Here is a 19,831-nt window from a genome sequence, read left to right as displayed (position 1 = left end):
GTTAACTGTTCTCCCTATTTACAAGGGCATGATACAAGCACAAGGTGGCTGTTAAAGGGACGCTGCCGCCATCATATGCACTTTAAAGAGACAGTTTAATGTCCCCGGCAGAAGAATTCTGTGGGTGACCCTAACCCTTTTCCCAAAATGAAAAAATAAAAGGCTTACCTGAGCTAGAAGCTGCAGCCCTGCTGCTGCTAAAAATGCCCTCGTTTTTTTGCAGTCTGTCAATTCTTGCTACTGATTGGCTGCTTGAAATCAATGGGAACGCTTGCCGTGCATGTTGGCCTGAACCATGACCATTTAAAGGGACCACGCACCCGTCGCATGCATTAAAGTGCATATGATGGCTGGAGCGCCCCTTTAAAGTGTCTCCTTAAATCTTAGCTTTCTTTCATCTATATGCAGATCTCTAGGCGTTTGGTCTGTTTGGCCGCATAGTTATATCCCCGGCGCTGGATCGCGGGAGACTTCCAGAGGATCAAATTTTTGGCACCTTCCTGACAGTGATTGGATGATTTGAAATTAGGGAGGTGCACTACATGATTGGACGTTGCCCCCCATTAAAAAATTAATATTAAAGTACAATATGCCTTAATCGTTGGTAAGGCTGATTGGAACAGTCCCTTTAATCGACATAGACTTGGACACATATACCACCAGTAAGCTTTATGTTCTCTAAAAGGGGTGGGGCTAATGCCAGAAAGCCTCATCATGATTGGCTGTTGTTTTACCTGCCTTATTAAATATAATTTGCGGTAGCCCTGGCTTTACCATTCATTATAGCAGCATATTCGGGTTTAATGGTCTCTCGTAAGAGTGAAATGAATAAAATAAGAGGATAAAATAAAAAAATAATAAACTAAAAGGAATCACCGTTCCAATAAATTTTTTTTTTTTTTTATACCACATTTAAAAGCCGTTTACAGCAATCACCATGCGCTGTATATACTATGTAATAACACTACCTAAATGGTTAAGTAAATCACAGTATAGTAATCCTGGATGATTCAGTCTCATTCACCTCATTGTATGATGCGGACAATTATCCTACAGTCAATGGAGCGCAAACCATGGGGTGCGTGACGTAAATTCACCAATAAACGTGGCAAATGTAAAAAAAAATCGCTCAGAGGAGGGAGAGAACTCTATGGAGGCTTCGAAGATAGATTTAGAGGTCATGTGATTACATCATTTGTGTAGAAAATCTGGGTTAAAAAAGTTAATGTTTTAGCAATTTTTATAGAAAAATACAATTTTAATGCAGTAAAATGAATAGACCCCTACACTACATCCCAAATTCGAATGGGGAAGCGTGTGGTGGAGAGCCCGCGCATGTGCACAATTCTGCGAAAAGCGCAGGAAACTTGTGCCGCCGTCAGGCTGGGATGCCGGAGGGAGGCGCTTGGGAGGTAAGCACTACTGCACAAAACTCTGCGCGTGCGCAGTATGCCTTCCCAGACACCAGCGAATGGAATCAGGGCGTCAGATTTGCAGATACAACTTGGGATACACTACCTCCCAAGTGTCCTCTTTTACCCTGGGCAGTCCCGATTTTCAGGCACTGTCCCATTGTTTTTGTGGACAGTGGGGTTCAGGGGCCACGCTCCCGACATATCCCTCTTTGGACACCTGAGCTGTTGATAGGAGTCCGAATCGAGCATTAAGCTTACGAGGCTGCCGATAGTCCCAATATATGGGACATTTTTGGAACATTCAACATCAGAGACATGAACCCAGTTATCGGGACTGTCCTGGGGAATGTGGGCAGCTATGAATGAAATACACTCCCGAAAACCTGACTCTCCCCCATTTAGCGTGCGGGGGCTCGGACAGGGAAGAGTGAATACATCTCCCAACCTGGCCGTGGTTCCTGGAACGATGTCTGATTGAAAAGAAAGCTTTAAAACAGCTGCATGCTGCATACTTACTGGATATTCCCAAATTATTTTCTCCGGTCCCTATCTTTGGGGCCCAAATCTCTTTTTTCCTCCCCTTCCGGCCCCTCTTCTTCTAGAAGCCTAGAATGTTTTTTGTTTTTTTTTGGGGGGGGGGGGGGTATGAGTGTATCACAGTGTTCTATCTTATTATTGTTATTATTTATTGTTTTATATAGCGCAATCAAATTCCGTAGCGCTGTACAGCAGCCTTAAAAGCAACAATGTGTATAGAAACAGCAGAGAAAGGGTTAAATAACGAAAGTGTGTGTAAATACTAGAGAACTTTTATTTTTTTACCTCAAAAATGCACAACATATAGCCAAACATATAGTAGAACAGATTGGAGATTCTAATGCGTGGCCACGCAGAGGGTGGCAGGCGGTGGCTTTCAGTCCAGTGGATTATGGCGGTTATTAGCCTCTGACACCCGTCTCACAAATAATCCCAATCCAATTGAAAGACAAACGCCTGGCATCAAAGACCAGAGATAAACGTAATCAGAGACGTCAGCCACGTTCCAAACGGACAGGCCATCAAAGAGAACTACCGTATTTCTCCATGTATAAGACGCACCTTTTTTTAGAAAAATTTAGGGTCTAAAAACTGGGTGCATTTTATACAGTGGTTGTAGATTGCAGTTACTACGGTACTTCCCAGTAACTCCCTGCAGTCACACTGCCGATTGGCCACGCCCCTTTCTGGCTCACTGCCAATTGGCCCCGCCCCTTTGCTTAATATTAAATTAATATTTGGGCTGCTAAAAGTTAGAGGAGGTGGGGGTTAATTTAGGGGCAGTTGTGGTTGATGGGGGGTTTAGGGTTAATTTAGGGGCAGTTATGGTTAATGGGGCCTTTAGGGTTAATTTAGGGGCAGTTATGGTTAATGGAGCCTTTAGGGTTAATTTAGGGGCAGTTATGGTTGATGGGGTCTTTAGGGTTAATTTAGGGGCAGTTAATGGATGGGAGTGGTGAGGATAAATATGAATTTTATGATAATACATTTTTTTTTTCAAATTCTGGGCCCCATGGGAGCGTCTTATACATGGGGAAATACGGTACCCCTGGGAAATATATAACGGAATAGAGACTGCTGAGGCTTCTAGGGTCTGAAATAAAATATTAACGCGTGCTTAGATTTACCGAACATCAGGAAGAATCTTTCTAGGTTTCTGTTCTCGTCGTGGTTTCCAGAATAAAAATGATCAGGGATCTCAATACGTCCCGGCCTGGAGGAGAGGAGAGAAGGGAGATGTCATTGAAACATTTTAACCCTTAAATTGATTTAATAAAGTACAGGAGGGAAGTTTATGTCAGAGGAGGAGAAATGTGAGAACAAAAGACCGTCATCTTAAACCAGAGGATCAGAGGTTTTGCAGGAATGTAAGGAAGATTTACTTTACTGAGAATGGTAGATTAGTGGAACAGCCTCCCTTCAGAAGTGGTAGAGGGAGTGGGATAGCATATGGCTCTTGAATCTAAAATAAATGTTGTAAAATAAAATAAAATCTGTAACCGGTAAACTTGTAAAGTGACAGTGAATCTGATCAATAATCAGTGAGCTAAAATTTCACTAATCAGGGATCGGATGATAATCCGTTGTACAATAAAAATGTAAAAATAATAACTTTTAATAATAAAAAATATTTTTTTTATGAATTTGTTTTTATTTTATGACCTGGATGACCCCTTCCTCTCTCTGAATGTTTACTGATGGGAGCGGGAGGTCAGCGCTGCTGAAGTTTTTTTTAAAATTATTATTATTTTTGGCTATTTCAAGACACGCGCATTAACCCCTTCAATGCCGCAGCACAACGATCATGCACCGTTTTCAGGAAAAAAAGGGATAAATCGTGCTAACGTGTTATAGTAGTTATTTTCTTTAAAACAATTACACTGATTGAACCGAATTAAAAAAGTACGACCCTTACCAAAAAATTACTGCAGTTTTTCTGAAGTAATACTGCAGTTTTTTGGACATGAAAAAACTTCAATACTGCACTTTTAGTGCAGTATTACTGCACATTTACTGCACTTTTACTGCATTTGTACTTCACTGTACTGCAGTTTTACTGCAGTTATTTTTGTACCGAAGTACAAATCTAATAAAGCTGCAGTACATTGAAGCACAACTGTAGGTTTGCAGTATAAAAAAAAAAGTGCAGTAAATGTGCAGTAAAAGTGCAGTACCGTGAAGTACAAATGCAGTAAATGTGCAGTATTGCAGTTTTTTCATGTCCAAAAAACTGCAGTATTACTTCAGAAAAACTGCAGTAATTTTTTTGTAAGGGGATTGGTAGGTTTAGTGCGTTGTTGATATGTAACGAGCTTCCCTTGCACCGTTGCTTTTTAAGGTCAGGGCAGGATGCAGGCGACTATGTGTTTGTGGATTGGCATCATATCGGGACTGTTCTTTAAACTATAAAGATTTCACGCAGCCACATCTTATATAAAAAAAAAATCATTATTTATAAATGAGCGCATTGATCGTTCTCTGCTCCCAGGGATAGAATAAATTGTGTGACGTAATGGATTCCCAAGAAGACGATCTGCTTAACAGCGTTATATGGGAACGTTGATCCCCACACGCCTTCGATTTGATTCATAGATTGGGCTTCATTTCTTATTCCTGTGCTGCTGGTGTAAAAGTTTTCAATATACTCAGCCTTTAAACTTTATTTGGGCATAACGAAGAATGAATGGGTTAACTGAGTAATGAAGCAATGAAGATACGCTGCTCTTTTACAGTGATTTATAAAGAGACATTGCTGGGCAAAGTTCTCAATGTGGAGTAGTCACCGTGGAAACCGTTGGGATGTTCTCGCTGATTCAGCCAAACGTAGCATTTTTCCGGATGTTTTTTTTTTTTAAATACATTATGTCCATTTGTCCTGCTAAAGATGGAATATTTTAGATCTTAGAGGTTTGTCTATTCTCCGCTTCCCAGATTTCCTTAATCTACATTTTTTTTAAAGAATTTGAGAGTATTGAGCAACAATTGAGCTTTTTGTTAATAATGCAGTCAGAGATTTTTAGTTCAGAGCCAGCATTATCCGATCAATTTTCTGTCCTGAAAGTTATCACCATCCTCCACTCTCGTCCAGCCATCAACAATCAGGAACATAACAATATGGGAGGGATAACCTAAATGGGGAGGAAAAAATCATGCAGCTCATGGGAACACCATTAAGTTAAGAATATATGTAAGGTTAGTCCCTTAACAGGGACTATTGCCAAATCAGACAGGTGCTTTGTGAACAATTTTGGATGGCCCAGGATCACGTAACCTCGCACTACGTGACCCTGCTGTCTTTCCTGTCTCCCTGGGCAACCGGTTCCTTTGCAAAATGGTCAAACTGGTCCTTTGTGAACAATTTTGGACCGGCCCAAAAAAGTTACGTGACCCTGAGTCATCAAAAACTAACTGTATGAGTGTTTGTTCGTCAGCATGTATATGTGTGTGAGCATGAATTTGTGTGTGTGTGTTTTTGTGTGATCATGAGTGTGTACGTGTGTGAGAGGGAGTGTGTGTTAGCATGAGTGTGTAAGTGTGTGAGAGAGTGTGTGTAAGCATGAGTGTGTAAGTATGTGTGAGGGAGTGTGTGTGAGCATGAGTGTGTAAGTGTGTGTGAGGGAGTGTGTGTTAGCATGAGTGTGTAAGTGTGTGTGAGGGAGTGTGTGTTAGCATGAGTGTGTAAGTTTGCTGAGTAGAAGTACATGCATGTTAGCGTAGGTTTGTGTAAGCGTGTTCTAGTGCATGTGTGTGTGTGTGGGGGGGGGGAGCAGCCAATGGGCTTTACTTGCCCGGGGGGCAGAAGGTGCCAGTCCTCCCCTGATCCGAATGCACATATATTGCTTAATGTAATGAATTAGTGTATAGAACTATACAACTCTTACAATTCCACATGCCTTGTGTCTTAATTTTCAAAACAACAAACCTTAAAGTTCATATTGCTCCAAATCTGCAAGTTTCTTAGTATTATCTTGTCTTTTCTGCCTTCTTTTCTATAATTGGTAGTTGTTTTAGATGTTTTCCGAGATCAGCTCAGCTTCTAAAACTCTCTAATACTTCAAACTTCAAGGGCTCTGTCTCTGATGAGAAATCCAGTCCGCAGCTCTAATCTTAAATCACATCTCCTGGAGAGGACATGACGAGGAACCGGGGGCCGGAGACGCTCCTTCCAACTCCTCGGTGGAATATAAATTCTTAATCCATATTCCTTTTAGGTGGATCAAAAGCCCCCCGAAATGTTCTGTGCACCAGAAGGCAGCGGCTTAGCGGGCTTCCCGTCATGCATCCCAGACTTAGTGAACAAGCGCGAGGGATTTATTGCTAGAATTAAATTGCTTTATTCTATATTTCTATATTTATGTCTTTTATGTTATGTCTTGCTAACCCACTGTACAGCGCTGTGGAATATGATGGTGGTATATCATTAAATAATAATAAATGTTATATATATATATATATACCATCATCTCCTTTCAACACTAGTTGGATTGTGAGTATTCCCTGTTTTTGATCATTAGGTAATGTTATTTTATTCTTGCTAATGTTCGTTAATATCTGTAAAATAGTGCAAATAGAGTGCAAAAATGTTACTGTAACAAAAAAATTTATAAAAATTGGACGACCTGGTGCCGAATTCTACTTTTTAATCTGTTAATAAATGAAAAGAATATTGATAATAATATTATTATTAATATTAATAATAAAATAATTGTGTTTATAGATAAAACAAAGTGTTTATGTGTATATGTAAATGTATATGTGTAGCAGCAGGGCCGGCCTTAGGGGTGTGCAACCTGTGCGACCGCACAGGGCGCCATGGTAGCAGGGGCGCCTGCCTGGGACTTAACTTGAAACATCGGGGGTTTTTTTTGCATTTTTTTTTTTACTTTATTTAACATCATTCATGTTTAATAAAGTTTAAAAAAAAAACAAAAAAAACCTGATGCTTTAATCTAAGTCCCGGGCAGGGGCGCCGAGCAGTTGCTCGTGAAGTTCTCAGCAGCCGCTCGGCGCCCCTTACTCTCCGTGACTCCGTCGCGGTGCCGGGATCTCATGTTGAGTGCCGGACTATTCCGGCGCTCAACATGAAATGCCGGCACCGTGGCAGAGCGAGAAGACGGATGCCTCCCGCTCTCACCGCAGGACTCCGGCAACAAGGTAAGTGGGGGGTGTAGTTTGAAGGGGTAGAGGGGGGGTGTAGTTTGAAGGGGTGGGGGAGTGTAGTTTGAAGGGGTAGAGGGGGGGTGTAGTTTGAAGGGGCAGAGGGGGGTGTAGTTTGAAGGGGCAGAGGGGGGGTTAGTTTGAAGGGGCAGATGGGGGGGTAGTGAGGGGGGCGCCAGAGGAGTAGTCCGCACAGGGCGCCACAACGCCTAAGGCCGGCTCTGTGTAGGAGACACCTATCTGTTTTCAGGATCTCCTGATTATTCTGCCCTATTGCACTATATTAATTCATATGATACTAAGAGGTCCCTTTAAATTTCCGTGGTGCCCCCATTCAAATGCAGAATCCCCCCATATGCACTTGTCTTTTTGCCCACCCCCCCAGCTATTTTCCGTGTAGGATATACTTCCCGAGAGTGCTTTCCTGCCACTGATTGGCTACTTCAAATAGCCAGTCAAGTTCCAAGAATGGTCAGACCAAGGAGGAGGAGGGCGGCTGAAGCTCTGTAGCTGCAGCTTCTACCTTAAGTGTTATATTTATTTCCCCGTTTTTGTAAAAGTGCTCATAAAGTACTTTTAATATGTCAGAGACACTAAACTGTCCCATTTACTGCTTTCTCACTACTTGATAATGGCTTTACAGTGTAATTGCCTGGCTGTAGATAAACATCCTCCCAGCAGAGGTGGTATAGGGTAATACAGTGAGGGGATTTAAACATGCATGGGATTGGCATACGGCTCCTGAATCTAAGACTGATGAAGGTTTGAGTCAGCAGGAGAAAAGGGCGACTAGACGGGGGCCGGATGGGGCCGATCTGCCAGCAGATTCCATGTTTCTATGCTGACGGCGTTATATATGGCACTGTGTATTCATTCACTGCTAGCGTTTGTACTGCGGGTGTCTGTATGATAGAAATACAGCGGCGGATACTTCTGAGAAGAGGATCACGTGGTTAATGGTTTATGTGAGCTGATTACATTTGTTTGGGAGAAGCGGATGCGCCCGCGCTGTTTATCACTCTGACAACTTATTGTAAACAACATTATTCATCGGTGTGCAGCGGTGCTTTAGTACCCAGGATCCAGTTAATGAGTTTTAAGGACACGGATATTAGAAACTGGTTTGTGTGCTTGGCTAACGTCCCACCAATTACTTTATTATTGGTATCAAATAAAAAATAAATAAATAAATGTAAAAATGTTTTTTTTTAAACAGTTGTAGTCCCCCCCCCATAATATAATGTTTTCAGGCAACTTATATAAGCCATTTGTACGAGTTCTCGTTATGTTATCTTACCCCCAATCTACTAGACAAACACCCGACTCCTTATCATACTGCCTGTGGGGAACAATAGAATGGCTCAGTCTTAATCATCAAGCAGAACATCCTGAATAATGAAAGTCTATGGAGGAACGGACTTCACTAGCATTGCCATAAAGCATCAGCTGAGTGTGGTGACTTGCTATGTGCAGAACAGCTTTGTTACCACAAGGGAATCTTTGTTACGGACAAATAAGCAAAGCATTTTTTTTTTTAAATCTTTCCACTTTACATGGATTCCCCCGGGCTTTTACATACATTAGATAAGATAGCTTCAAGATCAGAATTTCTTAGAAAAATAAGTCAGAGTATAAAACTCAAGGGCCAGAGGCTTAAATAATTGTAAAAAAGTTTTACTTTACTGGAAGGATGGTAGATAAGTGGAGCAGTCTCCCAGCAGAGGTGGTAGAGGGTAATACAGTGAGGGGATTTAAACATGCATGGGATAGACATGCGGCTCCTGAATCTAAGACGAGACCAACGACTGATTAAGGTTTGGGTCTTTACAGCAGGAGAAACGGGCGACCAGATGGGGGGGGGGGAGCAGGGCTGATCTGCTGGCAGGTTCTATGTTTCTATAAACAGTATATGAGATAAAGTTACATTTGTTTGTTTAAGGTTAAGTATATGTGATGTCATACAGCAAGTAAGCTGATGTCATCCCATTAAACATAAATGTGGGTGGGAACGGTATTTGGATAACGCAGAATGCGTATGTCCCCGATTTATTTTAGCTGATGAGTGCCGTAAAGTAAGGCGCAATGGCGTCTTCCAAAGTTTCATACTTTAGAATTAAACCCTGCAGTGATCTTTCTGTGCTGGGGCATACCTCCCAAGTGTCCCAGTGTAGAAGGCAAAGTCCCTCTTTAGATGTAAAAACATGCCTTCCCTCTCTCCTCCCCTGATGCCCTCTCTTTTCTAGGAGCTCAGAATGTTTGCTGGGTATGAGGGTATCGCGGGGTTCTACAGCCCTAAAAGCCCCGATAATGTGTATAGGAACAGCAGGAAATGGGTTAATAAATTGTGTAAAAAAAAAAAAAAGAAATAATATAACTTCCTCTTTTTAGTTATTTATCACAAAGTCAAATAAAACGTCTTTTGTAAAGTCTTGCCCCTTGTAACTCCTCTAACCGTACCCCTTATGTGAAGTGTTATCTACTCTAGATGGGGGTATCTACCACCGCCATCCTCGCCAAACAGCCTGGGGCACAAAAGAGAAGAGGACACGGGACGGCGCAGAGTATTTCACCCCAAATCGCTCTTTTTTGGGTGGGTTAATAAAATACATTTATATGACTGTCCCCTTAATGATCAGATCATTCAAAGTATTGTATGGACTGAAAGCTGAAAACGTAGGAATGAAATGCATTCTTCTTTAAGTTCCTTACTCCACCTGCATTAATAGCCATCTATGGGCCACGTTGTAAAAAAAAAGCCTTGGTAAAACCCCTCCCTTAGCCCCGCCCCTACAACCACATTGGCCATTTGGAACGTCGGCAGGTATGGCTTATGTAGGCCAACATCCAGGGCCGGACTGACATCCACGAGGAGGCCCTGGCACTTTAAGGCCAACGGCCGCCCAATGACGCTACATTCTAGGCCGGCGAACATCTATCTCCAAGTAGTACTAGTGCCAGCCGTAAGGAAGCCTGTGAGGTCCAAACTTGTATTACATCTCGGCTACTAGAGATGATCTAATATTCCAGAGGATGCTGGGAATGTGCTAATGTCCTCTGCCAGTTTAACTTGTATACAGGGCCAAATGACTCTAACCCATTAAGTGTTCCTCCCATTATTCCCATTACAACCAGCTCGTTCTGTACCAGTCACCAAATAAACAAGCCCCATCTATATATCTATATTTAGCTTTACAAAGTGTACCGAAAAGGTTTGTTTTTCACTCTTTCACATTACGTTCATTATCAAAATTGGCCCCAGCTGCGTTTTTCCCCTCCTGCGTTCATAGCGGGTAATATGTTTTTTGTTTTTTTTCTTCCTCTAAACAGCATTTTCTATTACATTTTTAAGTAAAAAAAAAAAAAGGGACAATTTGATCTAAGAGCCATTTTTCAGAAATTACCGATTATTATTGAAATGCCAGCTCATTTAAGCTTCCCTTCTGGTCTTAAAGCATCCATAAGTATTTTCTTTTGACCTTTCCGTAGATCTGTTTTAAGCGATTATTACTTATTTATCACCAAAATGAGAATGTTGGGGTTTTTTTTAAGCCTAGTAAAATGAATAAAAACATTTTTTAAAACGATTATTTTAAATTACGGAAGAACACTATTTCAAATGACTTCATCGCTTAAAGAGCCTTGAAAAACACTGATTAAATAGACCTCTCTCGTCTTAACCCATTGTACAGCGCTGTGGAATATGATGGCGCTATATAAATCAATTTATAATAAAAGTGACTGGCTGTCGGCTGCCAGATTATTGTCTGCAAGCATGCTGTACAGAGCTGTTTTCTCAAGAATTTTAGGGGCATTATGAGAAAGAACCCATTTATAAAAAAATTAAAAAACAATAAATAATAATAATTATATAATAATAATACAGCAATAATATAATAATAATGACTATAATAATTCTTTATTATTTCTTTTTATTATTGTTTTTATTATCATCATTACTTTATTATTATTAATAATATAATAATAATATTATAGGATTTTAACGCCATGCTCCCGCGGGATAAGCAGATGGGATTATTTCTAAAATGTTATATCTGAGCGTCGTATTTTTTCATCTATTTATTTCATTTATTCACCGTATTTAATTTATTTCTTTAATACATTTATTTAATTTGGCCAGAATAAGACCGAACTCATCCTGTTCACTTCGCTCTTTACCTCTGACATACGGCATCCATCGCATTATTCACTGTTACTTCTGCTGTACCTAAAATAAAGACTTCTGTATATCCGAGCCCGTTCTGCGCATGGACCGGTGCCCTTTTTTTTGGTGATACGTTGTATCATTATGTTACGCTCTGTGGCTTTTATCAGCGTTTGCTGCCAAGGAGCCGGATCTGAAATGGATTTTCTGCAATCTCCCGCGGTACGGCAGAAGCGAACGGTGTGGGTTCGATGCCAGAGGTGCACTCGCCCCGCTGGAAGGAGTGCCAATTGGCGCTGGCAGCAAGTACAGACTGATAGAATGAGCGCATACTTCTGATCTCCCAAGTGCAAGCATATTGTGAACGCCAAATCATTCTTTCAGGTGCACTATGGGGATCCTATGCTTTGATCCATACATTGTGTTACCAGGCAGGGCCAGATGAAGGAGCTTTGGGCCCTCGCCTTTTCTCCTCCTTCCTTCAGCAACCTGTTTTTCCTCCTTTTCTCCTCTCCTTTTTTTCCTTTCTTCTATTCTTTTCTCCTTCTTTGGCAATTCATTTTATCCTATCTATTTATTCCACCTCGCATCTTTTCCGCAAGTTTTTCTTTCTTTCCCTTCTCTTTTTTTCTCTTTATCTTAAATCCTTCTTTTATCAGTCCTTTTCTAATTTCTTTTCTGCACGCTGTAACAGATTGAAGAGGATTTTAAAATGTTTCTTAGTAACTATACATTTCTATATTCACCCCGATGCACCAGAGGTGCAAGATTTGGTGTAATAACAAATAGTTTTATGGCTAGATTGTGTTTTTTTTTTGGAAAAGGTTGATCGCACATAAAGTTGCTCCGCTTCGAGCAGCCAATTAGAGGAAGGATACGCGCTCCCGTTGAAATCGACCAGAGTGCTTTCCACACCCCCTGGAGCTGCCTGGCGGAAAGTATATCACATGCTGAATATATCGCGTTGTCATGGAGATGTGTGTGGCCGTTTTATCACACAACGACACCTCCTCTCCTATTTTCAATGTTTCAATTAGGGCTGTAGAACACCGTGATACCCAGCAAATATAATGAGCTCTTAGAAAAGAGGGGCTTTGGGGAGGAAAACGGGGCATCGGGGTCCAAAGAGCCCCCCCCCGGGAAAAAAGGTATATTTGGTAAGTATGGTACTTATCGAACATTTCCACGCATGATACAGAAACACCTTTTCACTTAAACCTTAATTACCGAAAACCACCTGCCGCGTAAGCCGGATCATTCTTTCCCGTTATTTAGTGAAATGGCCGTATTAAAGTGTCGCTGTGGTCTATTTGTAGTTTTTGTCCTCGGGGGGGCCACTGAGAAATATAACATGATATCTGCTCATTAAATTAATTAGATGCGGGACTGAAATATCATTTAAACCATTCTGGCATTCAGCCCGGAACACCGCCGCTCAGAAGTCGAAAATGTATTTTGTTTCATTTTGAATGATTTAATTTCCTAATTTGCCATGTTCCAGAACTCCCAATCACTCCTTTGTGAGCGTGTGGGGGGATGATACATAAGTATTGCTGCCTAAAGTCTTGACTTTGCTGGGACAGTCCCAACAGCCCAATATATCAGTCGCCCTCTACTGTTTCATGGGTCCCGCGGCCGCTTTCACTTCCCATTCCCGGGATTCGTAGGATTATTTCTCCTCTTATCTCTCATCGGTTTGGAAAGTCGCTGATTGTCTCTGATTGGTTCTGGCAGCCATTGTTAGGATCGGGCGAGGAGAAGGGAGTGAACCCCCGAGACATAAAATTGAGGAAAAAATGGTAGTTTTGCCACCAAAGCTGATGCCGTTAAGGTAAATCTCGCCAAAGCACACCGTATAGGTCGTTTTAAGGGATAATTTGGTTACCCTTTTGAAAGGGAATACTATAAATTTCCCTTTAATATAGAAATGAGTCCATGGAGTGGCAGGGAATTTAGGGCTCTAAGAGCCAGACGTGGATCTGATCGGGGAGGAAAGAGCTCCTTTGGAGCTGTCGTGGGGAGGAAAAAAAAAAGATCATGTTTGTTACATTCCCGTCTGTGATTAAAGCTGCGCCGCGAGCCTCGCTCCCGGAGGCTGTTTAGTTTCTTCTCATATCACCTTCATTATTTATATTTTGCAGGAGCCGCAGCTACATGTAGATCAGTTAGACTGTCATAAAACCCAACTTATTAGAGGGATAATCTCGGGGGGGCTCTATGTGACTCTGTAACCTGATCTCCGCCAGACCTACCAGCAAATAAATAATTATCTCCCAGCCCAAGTCGGAGCTCCCAGCAAGACGGCAAACACATCGGAAAGAAATAATATTATTATCGGCTCATAAAGCTTCCCCGGGGCCAGCTCTGAGGTCACTGATAAGTAACTGCTGCCCAACAGAACGTCTTCAGGCGGTCAAAGGATTTCCAGCAGATCGGCCCCCGTCTTGTCGCCCATTTGTCCTGATGTACAGACCTTAATATGCCTATCCCATCACTGTGTTAACCTCTACCACCTCTCCCGGGAGGCCGTTCCACTTCTACCTCTGCTGTGTGACAGACCAGTGGGTCCTGCTGTATAAATGCAGTAATACGGCTTTTCCGTTTATGTTTTGGCTTGTTATGTTGACCTTATCCACTAGCTAAAAACACTAAGGTTTTCACATAACTGCGTGTGGTAAACAATAGAATGGCTCAGTCTTAATCACCAAGAGGGACTCTCTGACTAATCAATGTATTCACCATAAAAATCAGCTCTGTGTGATTATATATATATATATAAAGTATCAGATCTAAATATTGGCTGATTTGGGGCTGTACAGGCTGATCCTTGGAGATTATTATATATATATATATATTGAATGATATCTAGGTATTTGTATTTTTGTATCACAGCTAAAATCCCTACTTGAAAACAGGTGACATATTTGTGCCTGAATATTTTTGTCTTCAGATCAAAATTTTCAGAATTTGGTAATTAGGGTTGGTGGAGATGGTCTTAGCGGTGGGACTGCATCACAAATACATCATTTATGCAGCTGGGAATTTTATATCCGGAATAAGTCTCTGAACCGTTTCAAGGCATTTTCCTAATTAGAGTCAGACAGTTATAATTAAGATAATAAAATGAATAATTGGAGCAGTTTAAAGTGTAAAAAAATAAGATAATAAATCCAGAATATAATGGCTGATGATACCTGACAGATCGCGCTGTATTTTTTAAAAAAAGCAGACAAAATGCAGAAATAAATAAAAATGATATATCTAGCGACACTTCACAGCCTGTTCTAAAAGGTTCTTGCAGTTGCTGTATTGACGGAAGATAATAAAACGTTAAAAAAAACAAAAAACACACAAAGGAGCGTCCGAACGGGACATTTATTGATTTCATCTCTAAGAAGCGCAGCTAAATAGCGGGATATTTGCCAGTAAAACAAAGCAACCGTGGAAAAAACGCCATCATTTTCTTTTCCATTAACTTTATACTTTCAATGGAAAAAAACCCACCCATAAACGGCATGGAATGTGATGTAATAGCTGCTTCTGGATAGCGATAAAAAGGAGCCCTTCTACATGTGTATTCAATGCAGGTTTCCATGATGGCTGCTTTGGATCTTCTACGCATTGGGGGTTCTATCCCTATGAGTTTGGTTGGCCCTGTATCATGTATAGTTAAATCAGTGAGACACCTACCCCCCCCCCACCGCCAGCCTCATTACATGTCGAATTATGCATTGTTTAGGGCTAGGTAGAGAAACCTGATGGTGTTGGCCCCTCATAATGAAAAGTGAAGCGAGGGAGTTAGAACTAGACTTGGGCACCAGGGGGCTCTTCGTCTTCGGAGAAAAAAAAAACTTCGTATTCCGCGAATATTCGCCCGTTCCTGTCTTCTTTTCGGGCGAATATTCGTGGCCATTCTTCGTGCTCGTTTCATCTTCGTTTCCTCCCGGCTGCGTAGCAGGGGTTAATACGGGGTTAAGAACACATCGGAGCAGCAGCAGATGCGTTCGTGCAGTGAAGGTACGTGTGTGCGACTCTATTGGTCGTTTCGGCAGGGGGCTGGTCTGGCATCAACAAATGAACTGCAGAACTGCAGAATGCACCTCATTCGTTGATGGCAGGCGAGCCCCCTGCCGAAACGACCAATAGAGTTGCACACACGTACCGAGGTGTACTGTACACAAAATGACCTAGAGACAAATGCTCCAAGGAACTTGGCCTCCTTTTTATCATACACAGTCACACATCCATAGATGTTTAATAAAAGAATAGGGATTATTTTACATGTTTAAATTGATTTTGGACGACTTGTAATACATGCCTAACATTTGCTACCTATTTATAATGGCATACTTTGCAACAACCCAACTTTTACTGGACAGGACTGTCCACAAAAATGTTGGGTGTGTTGGCAGGTATGCGAATGGAAAAATGTTGGACAAGAGCTAAAAAATAGCTTAGGGTTAATGTACGGTTATGTTTAAGATTATTAGCAGTGCACTGTTTTGGTTAAAGATGTATTATATCTAAATAATAATTTCATTTTAATGGGTTTATTGAATTTTATTTTAAAGTTATGTTTACTTTATTATATTTATTTAATTTTGTAGTGCTGCCCTACCCAGCTATACGTATGTGCACTAGCATACCTAGTTTAGCTAAATTTGTCTAAAAATATATCAGGAAAGACTAACGGGATCTTGGAGGACCAAAAAAAGAGAGCAGGATGTTATAAGAACATTTAAATACATAAAGGGATTTAACAAAGTACAGGAGGGAAGTTCATATCAAAGGAGGAGAAAAGTTACAACAAGAGACCAGAATCTAACATTAGAGGGTCAGAGGCTGAGATGGAATGGAAGGATGTTTTGCTTTGCTGAAAGGGTGGTAGATAAATGGTACAGCCTCCTAGCAGAAGTGGTAGAGGTTTATACAGCAGACACAGCACAGAAATATATATATATTACAAAACCTGCTAAGACTAAGCAGAACAACGCCAGATCAATTCGATACACATATAGAATAATGCGGAATTGTTGAGGAATATCGTCGATGTACTCAACATTCCAAAGCAGGACAAGCATCCTGTTATATCCGTAATAATCAATAGGGTATTTTCCTTTACACTTTTAATGTGTTCATCTTCTTTTTAAAATTAACTGTTTATGTGCCAGAAGGGTGAACGTGGATAGAAGAGCTAAATGTTTCTCACCCCCATCTGGTACCTGAAGAATTCTGGGTTTCCTCCAGCTGTCCATCACTGACTGTTTTTTTCTTCTTTCATTTGCAGAGTGTTTAAGAAAGCAAGTCCAAATGGGAAGGTAAGAAAGTATTTCTCTTATTGTTCTCCTAAGGTGCCACTCCTTTTATGGGGGGAAATATATTGATGCCACCAAAGCACCGTGACGTTAAAACCTAATGCACATACCTGGGACCTCTTCGAGGTCTGCCTAGGAGACTCCAGGTGAAACGCAGCGTCTCCAGGTCACAGCATCAAATGTCTGCATTGTGGCAGCAGTGTTTAGACACGCCCCACTCCCCGCCCATGGCCATTCCAGACAGTTGGGACTAGCCGCCCCCATAATGTCAAGGGCCCTGCCCACCAATGGCATAGACACATGTGAGGGCTCTCCGAGTGTGTCACTGACATGAGCGGATCACAGTGATGCAAGTGGGTGACTGACGTGAGAAGATTACAATGGTACGAGTGGGTTACTGATGTGAGTAGATCACAGTGATACGAGTGTGTGATGTGAGTAGATCACAGTGATACGAGTGTGTGACGTGAGTAGATCACAGTAATACCAGTGTGTGACTGACCTGAGTAGATCACAGTGATAACATCCAAGGGCATAATTAAGGTGCTGATCTGTAAGGGCCGCTCTAACTCAGGCCCCATCAGGCTGCGGAGCTGCTCATCTCTGGTTCCCTTGCCTTGCTTCAGTTTCCTTGCCTTGCCTCAGTTCCCATGTTTAGCTGTAATCCGTTCCTGCATTTCCGTATGATCTGTCCTCAACCTCTGGTTCCTTGATTCCAGTCCTGCTCTTTGCTTCAGCTCTGTTTCCTTTATAAGGTGTGCCCCCGCCGTTTGTTATGTTTGTCTCAGTCTGCAGTCTAAAGGTATGTCCTCCTTGGTTTTGTGTTTAGATTCAATGTTTGGTTTTAGCTTATTAGTCATTCAGTAGGCAGGGTTTAGCGTTAGGACTCACCGAATATTGGAGTACTTTGGCGTAGCGGTGGGCTAAGCATACTATGGCCATATGATGTGGCGGAATCTCCAATTGTTATCACATAGTCCTAGCACTAAACACTGCCTACTGAATATTAATAAACTGAAACTAAACATTGAATCTAAACACAGAACAGAGATCAAACCATACACGTAGACTGCAGAATGAGACAAAAATAACGGGTGGGGCACAACTCATAAAGGAAACATAAACTGAAGCCAAGAGCAGGACTGGAATCCAGGAATCAGAGGTTCAGGACAGAACATATGGAAATGCAGGAACGGATTACAGCAAAACATGGGAACTGAGGCAAGGAAAGGGAACCAGAGATGAGCAGCTCGGTCGCCTGAATGGGGCCCTTACAAGATCAGACCCATTCGGCCCGACTAGTTTCCCCGTTTTTCATCCTTTACAGACTCAGACCTTAATCAGTCGTTGGTCTCGTCTTAGATTCAGGAACCATATGTCTATCCCATGCATGTTTAAATTCCCTCACTCTGCCACTTCTGCTGGGAAGCTGCTGCACTTATCTCCCACCCTCTCAGTAAAGTTTCCATTTTAGCATCTTACCCTCTAGTTTTAGATTACGGGCTCTTGGGATGAGGCCACCATAATTCATCATGCAGAATAGTGCCAGCATTGTGTGTGTTATTCCTCCGTCTTCATCTAGTATCGATGGGGAAACACTAGTGCTAGATCACCATCCTCATCACTCTCAGCAATCCGGTGGTGAAGTTGGAGCCGTGCTGCTCCTTCAGTCCTGGAACTGGAAGCACACGTACATTTTGTCTTGTTGACAGTCATATTTGATTGACACAAGCGGAACACTTACCCCGCCGAGCGTGTCGCTTTATCGACTGACACGTAATGTATATTTAGAACGCTTTTCTCACCTGGTAGGAGTTGACATTGAAATTGATCCATTATCCAGCGCTTGCTGTGGGTGTATTAATTGGTGTCACATTTTATGAGAACCAAGGAACAGGCACATGTCTGGGATGAGTCACCCCGCCATCGCCCAACGCGTCTCCCTTTAAGGTGGAACAGGGACTACGAAAGGAGGCGTCGGGATGATCACACATGACGGGTGAAGTCTGGCTTTACCAAATCAGCTGCTTTTTCCTCCAGATAATCGAGCTAATATTTAAAGCAAAGAAATATGTAAAACACATACAAAACAGGTGTATTTATCAGTGAAAATTATAGTTAACAGAAACAGCTAATAATCCTCCATAAATGACACTTGATAATCCACAGGGAAAAATATATCGGGGAGAAATAAAAAGACTCAATTAGAGAGGTTTTGGAGCATAAATAATGTCTCGTTCTCATATGCGTATGTTCTCATCTATAGTGTCACGAGGATTCTCCGCACAGACATCTGCGTTATTTTACAGGAGAAATGAAGGAAATAGTATGATTTCTTCTGGCAGGAAGGATATCATTGGAAGATAAGTCACAGGCATGTGGCTGCACACTGCACTTTTACTAATGAGAGGGTGGTAGTTAAATGGAACAGCCTCCCAGCAGAAGGGGTAGAGGTTACTTAAACATGCATTGGATAGGCATATGGTTCCTGAATCTAAGATGAGACCAACGACTGATTAAGGTTAGTCTCTTTACAGCAGGAGAAATGGACGACTAGACGGGGGCCGAATGGGTCTGATCAGGCATTTACCCAGCACATAAAGCCTTACCTGATATCTCGCCCGGTTTGTCCTGGAGTCTCTGAGCGGAAATTCACTTCCCCGGATCTCCGGGTCATTTTTCTCTTTCTCTGGACTGAGAATTTAGCCATACCCACTCGCCACCCACTTCCACTCCTAGCCCACTCCATGCTCCTCATGTAACTGGCCACGCACAACACTACTCCACCAGAAGAGGAAGAGAAGAAGAGGGACCATCCAGGGACTTTGAGATAGCTTGAGAGTCTCATTTGGGTTAAAATGCGGTGCAGTTCCACTGATTCAGCCCCTTGGTGAGCAATATAGCCATAAAAATTAGACAGGACTGGCCAAACTTGGAGTACTTTGACATAGTGGCGGGCGAGGAGATATACGGCCGTATAGTATGACGGAATCCCCAATATTTATGCCGCCAATAGGTGGTTTCTGAGCGGTATACGCTGGGCGCGCGCGGAATTCTTTCTTTGTGTATGTGAGTATTAGTGTGTGTGAGAGATCGTGCGTGTTATCTCCGACTTTCTTGGGATCATTTCTTCAAGGCGACACGCGATTAAATTCTTTTATTAAGTTCTCAGACGGTGTAAAGAACGGTCTCGCAAGGATCCGAATTCAATGTGCATTTCCATGGCAACCTCAGATCCAGCCAGA

At 42.0% G+C, this 19,831-nt stretch overlaps 1 protein-coding gene across 1 annotated transcript in view; it reads left to right on the top strand.

The window, feature by feature from the left end:
* The window catches only part of LOC149281238 (beta-arrestin-1-like), a 73,354-nt gene that overhangs the window by 25,019 nt on the left and 28,504 nt on the right, over positions 1-19,831 (top strand). Inside the window, exon 2 of the mRNA XM_089499580.1 lies at positions 16,559-16,589. Within this exon, the coding sequence (XP_089355706.1) occupies positions 16,559-16,589 (31 nt within the window). The remainder of the gene's footprint in view (positions 1-16,558; positions 16,590-19,831) is intronic.

This window comes from Sceloporus occidentalis, unplaced genomic scaffold (assembly GCF_023333645.1).
Source record: "Sceloporus occidentalis isolate IW3139 unplaced genomic scaffold, rSceOcc1.0.p SCAF_137, whole genome shotgun sequence".
Lineage (NCBI taxonomy): Eukaryota > Metazoa > Chordata > Lepidosauria > Squamata > Phrynosomatidae > Sceloporus > Sceloporus occidentalis.
Note: the sequence above shows the minus strand (reverse complement) of the source record. Positions and strands in the feature narration are given on the sequence as shown.